The sequence below is a fragment of the Mus caroli genome, chromosome 11, assembly GCF_900094665.2.
Source record: "Mus caroli chromosome 11, CAROLI_EIJ_v1.1, whole genome shotgun sequence".
In the NCBI taxonomy this organism is placed as follows: Eukaryota; Metazoa; Chordata; class Mammalia; order Rodentia; family Muridae; genus Mus; species Mus caroli.
Window position 1 is genome coordinate 64,257,200 of NC_034580.1, and position 8,975 is coordinate 64,266,174.

General features: G+C 46.1%; 1 protein-coding gene across 1 annotated transcript in view; it reads right to left on the reverse strand.

Moving 5' to 3' along the window:
• Dnah2 (dynein axonemal heavy chain 2) overlaps positions 1 to 8,975 on the reverse strand; it is a 130,752-nt gene that overhangs the window by 106,312 nt on the left and 15,465 nt on the right. The window contains exons 4-5 of the mRNA XM_021176049.2: positions 6,290 to 6,460; positions 926 to 1,154 (exon numbers count right to left, since the gene is read on the reverse strand). Coding sequence (XP_021031708.1) covers positions 926 to 1,154; positions 6,290 to 6,460 — 400 coding nt within the window. The remainder of the gene's footprint in view (positions 1 to 925; positions 1,155 to 6,289; positions 6,461 to 8,975) is intronic.

The window sequence follows — 8,975 nt, forward strand, 5'->3', positions numbered from 1 at the left end:
TGGCTGTCCTGGCACTCACTTTGTAGACCAGGCTGGCCTCGAACTCAGACATCCGCCTGCCTCTGCCACCCGAGTGCTGGGATTAAAGGCGTGGTAAACCTTTAGTCTTTAAGCCGGATTTGGTTTGGTTTTGAGAAAGGGTCTTATGTAGTCTAAGATCCCCTTGAATTTCTGATCTTCCTGACTTCGGCTGCTTCCTGAGTCCTAGAATCACAGACGTTCACCACCACATCTGCCTCTACTGTATGTTGCTGTTCTTAGGGAGGGTCTCGTGTATCCTAAGCTAGCCTAAAACTTAAATTTCTGATCCTCCTGCCTCTACCTCCTGAGTGCTGGGATTACAGATGTGTGCACAATCCCCCAGGGCTACAGAATGCTGGGGTTTGAACCCAAGGCTCTGTCCATGCTAAGCAAGCATTCTGGCAGCTAAGCTACACTCTCAGCCCAAGTCAGGAAATGTGGAAGCAACATGCCTGGGTTTTTGTGTGCACTCATATTAAACACTTCCATACCACATGCATATGGGTGGTACGCAGAGAGAGATTTCACTCCAAAGAGTCTTTTAAAGGCTGGGACTAGAACTTTATCATGCAACAGCCACTCAGCATAGCTGTGCCTGTTGGCGCATGCCTTTAATCCCAGCAACTGGGGAAGCACAAGTAGGCAGATCTCTGTTGAGTTCAAGGCCAGGTTGGTCAACAAGGTGAGTTCCAGTCTGATCTCAGTGCTGAAAAGAAGTACTTTTGATATTTTAAAATGAATGTTAGTAATAGAGTTGGTGGTGTGGATCTGTGATAGAGATTGTGCACATGTGAGGCCTTAGTGCCAGCGGGGGCTGGGGGGGAGGGGAAGCTGATACTGATGAATTGACCAGCGCCTCTCAACCCCAGCATGGAGAAGCCGGCCACGCCAGCCTCTTGCTTACCTGTCAGAGAGGCCAAAAACCTATGCAGGTGTGAAACAAAATGATTCCGGATGCTCTCAGGCCAAGACTTATTCATAAAAATCTGGGGGACATAGACACCGCTGAGCAGCCGGAGCAAAGCTGGGATGTAGGCACCCCGCACCGTCCCGTACTGCACCGTCTCCTCGAAGTTCTCTGGGGTGATGGGAACTGGGGCTTGTCGAATGAAGTACACAATCTGATTCTGCGTCTGCAGGCGAGAGACCAGAGTTCAGTCTCCAGGATGCCCAAAGGTCTCTGAGGCTCCCCTTGGGAGAGGCAGGCTGAGCTCTTAGTGCTGTCCCTACCTGATGTAGATGCCACAGCCACAGATGTTGTGGAGGGGGACGGATAAAACATGCCCTGGGGGCACAGACTTTATTTTGTTCAACTTCAACTAAGAGTCTAACACAATGGTAGATGATCAATAGATGTGTTGGCTGAGTGGGTAAGTGGACAGGATAGAATAGAGATTTTATTTCAGCCATTGAAAAAGCAGGGAGAAGTAAAAGAGATCCAGGAGGAAGACTGCAAGTCAGAATTGTCTAGGCCTCGGTGGTGGCACCCACCTGTAATCCCAGCACTCCAGTGGCAGAGGCAGGTGGAGCTCTGTGAGTTCCCATGTTAGTCTGATCTACATAGTAAGTTCCGGGATAGCTAGGGCTGTTACACAGAGAAATCCTGTCTCAAAAGACAAACAAACAAAAGAAAAAAGAAAAACTTTTCTAGGCTTTCTTTTTTTTTTTTTTTTCGAGACAGGGTTTCTCTGTGTAGCCCTGGCTGTCCTCGAACTCAGCAATCCGCCTGCCTCTGCCTCCCAAGTGCTGGGATTAAAGGCGTGCGCCACCACCACCTGGCTTTTCTAGGCTTTCTTATTTCAGTTTTTTTTTTTCAGGGTCTCAAATTGTCCTAGAACTTACTACATAGCTGAGGGTAACCTTGAACTGAGATCCGCTGCCTGTCCCTCTGGGGCAAGGTTACAGGTGGGCGCCTCACACCGAGCTTCAGTCTGTGTACCCTTCCCCCTGACTGGCATTTACCATTCATTTTCACCTGGGCTGAGAGCTTCTGTAGCCCATGTTCACAAGTCTGTAGCTTTTCTCACTTAGAAGACAAAGCCAAAAAAAAAAAAGGGTTTGCTCCAGTATTTGTCAGAGATGAAAATGTTTGATCAACACACACATAGAGATAACGGGGAACCCCTTTTTTTTAAAGGTTTTACATCTAATTTTGTTTGCATTTAATAGAATAAGAAGAATCTGAAGTTGCTGTGAGGATTGTTAAGCTCCAGATAAATGTCTCTCACCCAGGGACACCCCGAATGATCCTTTGCGGTTGTGGTTGTTGTTTTTCCCATGCTGGGAACGGATTCCTTAACTTCACAGATGCTAAGTATAAGCTCTACTATGAAAGCCCACTGCTACCCAACTTTCTATTTATTTTATGTCGTGATGATCATGGAGATGGTGATGATGATAATGTGTGTGTGTCTGTGTGTGTGCACATGTGCACGAGAGAGAGAGAGAGAACGCAAGTGTATGCATGTTTTGTCATGGCACACATGTAGAGATGAGGGCATCTTTGGGGAGCCATTTCACTCCTTCCACCAAGGATTCAGGGAACAGACCCTGATTATTAGGCTTGTGTAGAAAATTCCATGACCTACTGAACCATATTCAATTGTGCGCATGTGCACATGTTCGATTTTTTTTTCTTTCTTTTTTTTTTTTTTTTTTTTTGCGTCTCAACTGTGAACTCAACGATTGCAGAAATTCTGCCTCTGCTTTCTAGCAGCTGCGACTGCAGACCTGGGCCACCACCCCCAGCTCTTTCAATTTTTATTTTCAAAAAACTCCAACTCGTAGAAAATTCTCAAGAAAAATAAAGTTAACAAAATATCCTTGCCTCCTGGATTCAATGTCAATGCTCCGTCTGTCTGTTCCCTCTTTACACCTGAGCCTTTGTGAGCTGCAGGCATCCAGATGCCACACCCTTAATACTTGGCCTGTATCTTCTAAAATTACTGTAATTATGGTAATAGAAAATTTTATCTAACATTTAACTTCCCCCAGTTGTGCAAATGATGTCACTTATAGCTGGATCTCTTCCTCCCCATCCATACCCCGCCCAGGGCCATCTGTAGTCTTATTTTGTTGTTGCTGCTGTTTCTCTTCTGAAACAGGGTCTCACTATGTAAGCCCTGGCCTAGAATACACTGCTACATAAATTAGGATGGCTTTCAACTCACAGAATCCTTCCACCTCTACCTCCCTAATGCTGAAATTAAAGGTATGTACCACCATGCCTAGCCTGTGTGTGTGTGAGTGTGTGAGTGTGAATGTGTGTGAGAGTGTGTGTGAGTGTGTGAGTGTGAATGTGTGTGTGAGTGTGTGTGTGTGAATGTGTGTGTGATTGTGTGAGAGTGTGTGTGAGAGTGTGTGTGTGAGTGAGTGAGTGTGTGTGTGTGTGTGTGGTGTTTGAGGTGCATTTTTGTTTGTTTGTTTAGGTTTTTTTTTTTTTTTTTGGTTTTTNGAGACAGGGTTTCTCTGAGCCCTGGCTGTCCTGGAACTCACTTTGTAGACCAGGCTGGCCTCGAACTCAGAAATCCGCCTGCCTCTGCCTCCCGAGTGCTGGGATTAAAGGCGTGCGCCACCACGCCCGGCTTGTTTAGGGTTTTTTTTGGTAGGGTGTAGACAGTTTCATACTCAGGCTGGCCTGGAACTCCTAATACTCCTGCCTCTGTTTCCCACAACCTCCTTTCATTTCAACAACTCCCATCCTTTGCTATCCTCTGTGTGTGTGGGTGTGTGTATGTGTGTGTGTCCTCCTGTTTTAGCCTCTCAGGTGACAGGATTACAAGCATGTACCATCATGTCCGGCTTTCTCTTTTACATTGTACTATCAATCAGTCTAAGAATCATCAAGCCAGATGTTTTTCAAATGTCCCTTAATCTGGATTTATCTAGATGCTTGTTATTGGGTTGAAGCTAAATGTTCTCGGTGGAACGCCATAATGTTCCCCAGAACTGGCATCCTTACATTTCAGTGCTGAAACTAAAATGCACGCTGACATTAACCATGAGAGGCCGTCGATAAGCAGCAACAGTGCATCCTTCTCACTCCCAGATGCTGTTCCTTGTGCATCTCAGGAAAATTCTTTGTATGTTCTCTCTAAATCCACACTGTGACGGCTGTCTACTCCTGCAGCTGGGCTGTGCCCATCCCTCGTGTCTATTCGCGTCTCCCTAATTGCATTAATGTGTCCGGCCTTTTCTTTCTCATGAACGGCGGCTGCCTCAGCCTTGCGCTCAGTCGGTGACGGATTTTCAACCACAGCTATTCAGTTCCCCGCCATTTCTCATCTGGTTTTGTAGCACGCTGCCTTATTCGTTCCCTAAGATCCGTGCCCCACCTCCCCCTTTCATCTCTTTCCACCTTTTATCATCTTGTCTGCCTTTTTAAGAGACTGAATTCGTGTTGGTATCGAGTTGCGCGCTGTGGCTGTTGTGAGGAGCCTCCTTCCTTGGGTTAGATCTCCCTCCTGTACGGCTTTGTTCTTTTTTTTTTTTTTTTCCCTTCCCTTTGTCCTTGGTATAATGTGCCCGCCGTTGCCATGCAATTTCGCCCCATTTTGCTCATGCCTGAGCAGCTTTGTCAATTCGCTCTTTTGGCTCTAGCACACTGTGGGCGACTTCTTGATGCCCCACTGGGAGAGGCCAGTTTATTTTGCCTCTTGAAGGTAAAGTGAAAGGATTAGGTATTTTATGTTATTCTCTTTTCTGTAGCCTGAGAGACTTGTGTTAGGAGGGGCACGTGGTTAAGGCTAATTTAAGGCAATAGCAAATCTTTGTTAAATCACAAACCTCTTGGGGGATGTTTGGAATGCTCCAAGGTTTTCCCCCAACCAAGTGCGGGGAGAGAAGGGACTTGGAGCTTAAAATTCACTAGATTCGATTATGCCTTTTCCCTGGGTTCTGTGGATCCTGGGCTGTGAGCTGCCTTCATGTCCCAGGTCTCACTCTTTGCCCCTTTTATCAGATACTGGGTCATGGACTCCCCCACCCTCACCCCTACCCCTGCCCCAGTGAAGAAGGGTTTATTTTGGCTAACGGAGTGACAGGACACAGAACATCACAGTGGGGAAAGGCGTGGGCATGGCAGGAGGAGACACTCCTTGGAGTCTAAAGTCAGGATGCCGAGAGACATGACTCTTTTTCCCTTTCTGTGCTGGGGATTGAGTGCAGGGCCTCCTGAAGGTCCCACTAAGCTACTGTGCCTAGTCATTTTTTTAAAGGAAGTTTAAACTAGTCACCCTAACCTGGAAAATACAGTAAAATCTCTCATCTACTGTTGTAGCAGGTTAAATGGATCTCTCTCAAGATTTTATTTATTTTATGTATATGAGTACACTGTCGCTGTCTTCAGACACACCAGAAGAGGGCATCAAATCCCATTACAGATGGTTATGAGCCACCAAGTGGTTGCTGGGAATTGAACTCAGGCCCTCTGGAAGAGCAGTCAGTGCTCTTAACCTCTGAGCCATCTCTCCAGCCCACTCATATCTATTTTTATACATTCCTTTAATGCTGCTATTCATCATTTATACTCCTGGCCTAGTATTAACTGTTTTAATTACTATAGTTTAATAAAGGATTCTTATGTCTATGAATCTCCTTTATTACTTTCTTCATCATTACTGTTGATATTTTTATGCATATATGCATATATATATATATATATATACACACACACACACACATATATATATGGGGGGTTGGGTTTTTTTGTTTTTGTTTTTGTTTTGTTTTTTTTGAGACAGGGTTTCTGTGTGTAGCCCTGGCTGTCCTAGACCTCACTCTGTAGCCCAGACTGGCTCCAAACTCATAGAGATCCACCTGCCTTCTGCCTCCCGAGTGCTGGGATAAAAGGTGTATATCATCACCTCCCGGCTTAGATATACATTATTTTAAAACAGTGTTTTTTGAGACAGGGTCTCATATGCCCAGGCCAGCCTTGGACTTGCAGTAAAGCCGAGGAAATCCTTGATCTTCTGATCCTTCTGCCTCTAGCTTCCAAATACTTAGATTTAAAGGCTTGGACTGTTACTCCCAAATTGTTTAAGGCTAGGGACCGACCAACTGCGGGCTTTCCTTTGTGCTAGACAGGCATCCTACCAAGTAACTAATATCACGAGTTGCACTGCAAGTTTGAATTAGGGCTGGAGAGATGTCTCAAAGGTTAAGAGTGGGGTTCCACGAGCCGTGGGCACAGAAGGGAACATGACTCCGGATGAGGGCAATATGCAGCAGCTTCAGCTCCACAGAGCCTGGAAAGTGGGGTACCCACCTGCACAGGCATGCCCAGCTCCAGCTTCAACCCAAAGATGGGGTCAATGAAGATGGTGAGGGCAGGCACCGCGGGATCCTGGACAAAGTGCTCCAGGACCATGTCGTGCTCCCCCGTCCACGTGGCATCTGCCAGTCCAGTCAACATCGTTCGGGAGAGAAAGAAGGGCTTCTGAGGAGAACAGAGAGACAGGGTGTGTCAGAGCTGTGAGGATGGGCGGTCCTCCCATCCACGGCTATAAGGGTTGACTTGGGAGATGAGGTGCCAGAAGGCTGGGAAGACCGAATGGCAGGCTTCTTCTAGCTTTTAAAGGAAGGATCAACAGACTCCCCTGCCTCGGAGAATGAAAACAGAATGTGTCACAGGGGGGAGCGGTGCGCCATTATCTTCCCCGAAATATTTCTTCTGCCGGTGGCTGTGAAAATGCATTCCCTGGTATTCTCAACCTCAAAGGGAAGGTGAATGAAGGAAACAAGTAAGATCTGGGCGCAAGGATGGGATGGGAAGGGCACAAGGTCCACAGCCCACTGCCTAGGAAGCTGCCCCCTCTAAAGCAGGAGATGCCGTTGGCAGTCAACTGGCACAGCAGTTATGAGAACCCAGGGACAGGAGGAAAGGAAAACTGACAAAATGCTGCTATGGAACAAAGTGATTGGGTTGAAAACAAGCTATCCCCGTGGAAACCATGAGCCTGCTGAAGCCTGCAATGAGGAGCGAAGACGAGGCTCTTGGGGCTGGAGACTCCGCCCAGTCCTTCCCAGTATCCCTGGAAGATGAGGAAGAGGAATCACAGAGTTCCAAAGAAGAGAAAATAGACAATCTTCTAACAAAGCTCTTTCCTGGACAGGATGTGGAGGAATCAGTGATACAATACCAAGAGCCCAAAAAGGAAAAGACGGGCAGCCCACACCATCTGTAAATGATGTTTCAAAGAAGATACACAGGGGCTGGAGAGATGGTTCTGAGGTTAAGAGCACTGACTGTTCTTCCAGAGGTCCTGAGTTCAAATCCCAGCAACCACATGGTGGCTCACAACCATCTCTAATGAGATCTGACGCCCTCTTCTGGTGCATCTGAAGACAGCTACAGTGTACTTATTTATAACAATAAATAAATCTTTGGGCCAGAGCAAGTGGGGCTGACCGGAGTGAGCAGAGGTCCAAAATTCAATTACCAGCAACTACATGATGGCTCACAACCATCTGTAATGAGATCTGGAGACCTCTTCTGGAGTGTCTGAAGACAGCTACAGTGTACTTATTTATAACAATAAATAAATCTTTGGGCCAGAGCAAGTGGGGCTGACCGGAGTGAGCAGAGGTCCAAAATTCAATTACCAGCAACTACATGATGGCTCACAACCAAATCTTTTTTTTTTAAATATATATATATATATAAATAAAAACTGACAAAGACATCATTTACTATCTGTTTTTGTTAGTACTTAGTAAACTGACAGTCCTTAGTCTGGAAAATCCCTTTATTGCTAATGTAAGGGCATATTACAATCTGGTTAGAAAAACTTCGTATTGTGTATTAGAAATATAAGCAATGTTCTCTACCCTTACTATTCTTTCTTACTTAATTTTCATTTTAACCTTAATTTTTCATTTTATTTTATGAGTATGAGTATTTTGTCTGCATATATGTCTGTGCACAACTGGTGTGCTGGGTGCATGAGGAGGCCAGTAGAGGGCGTCAGATCCCATCAAACTGGAGTTAAAGATAGTTGTGAGCCAGCCGGGCGTGGTGACGCACGCCTTTAATCCCAGCACTCGGGAGGCAGAGGCAGGCAGATTTCTGAGTTTGAGGCCAGCCTGCTCTACAGAGTGAGTTCCAGGACAGCCAGGGCTACACAGAGAAACCCTGTCTCGAAAAACCAAAAAGATAGTTGTGAGCCATGTAGGTACTGGGAATCGAACCCTGGTCCTCTGGAAGAGCAGAACCACTGAGCCATCACCTCTGCCCAATCCCACCCACTCTTAGTGATGCTTTACCTGTACAGAGCTCTAGCTTAAGGCAACACTGCACGGTTCCGTGTCAGCTTTATGGTATTTATCACAGGGATAGCATGAGAATGAAATATGGCAAACAGCAAAATGACTAAGAGTAATGGTTTAACTAGGGTGCATAGGTCTAATGGAACACTGGATGGCTACTAAACGTGGTGTTGGGAGACTCAGGCAAGAGGATGGAAGATTAAAGGCCCTACTAAGCTGTGTAGTAGGACCCTGACTCAAAAAGATCAGAGCTACAAGCCTGCAGGGGTGGAGGCACACCTGTAATTCTAGCACTAGGGAACCAGACAAGAAGACAGCAATCTAGCTTGAGCTATGTAGTGAATGTGAGGTTAGCCTGAGCTACGAGCTCTGCTTGTCTGGCTGCATCATCTGGCTTTAGGTCCCCGCACAATGGGAAGGAGAATATTATATTTGCCTGGGGTTGGACCTTTATGATCTTTTAGTTTCTTTTTCTCTGTTTGTTTTCCTTTTGTCTTTTGGTTGTTTGAAACAGAATCTTTTTTTTTTTTTAAGATTTATTTATTTATTATATGTAAGTACACTGTAGCTGTCTTCAGACACTCCAGAAGAGGGCGCCAGATCTCCTTACGGATGGTTGTGAGCCACCATGTGGTTGCTGGGATTTGAACTCTGGACCTTCGGAAGAGCAGTCGGGTGCTCTTACC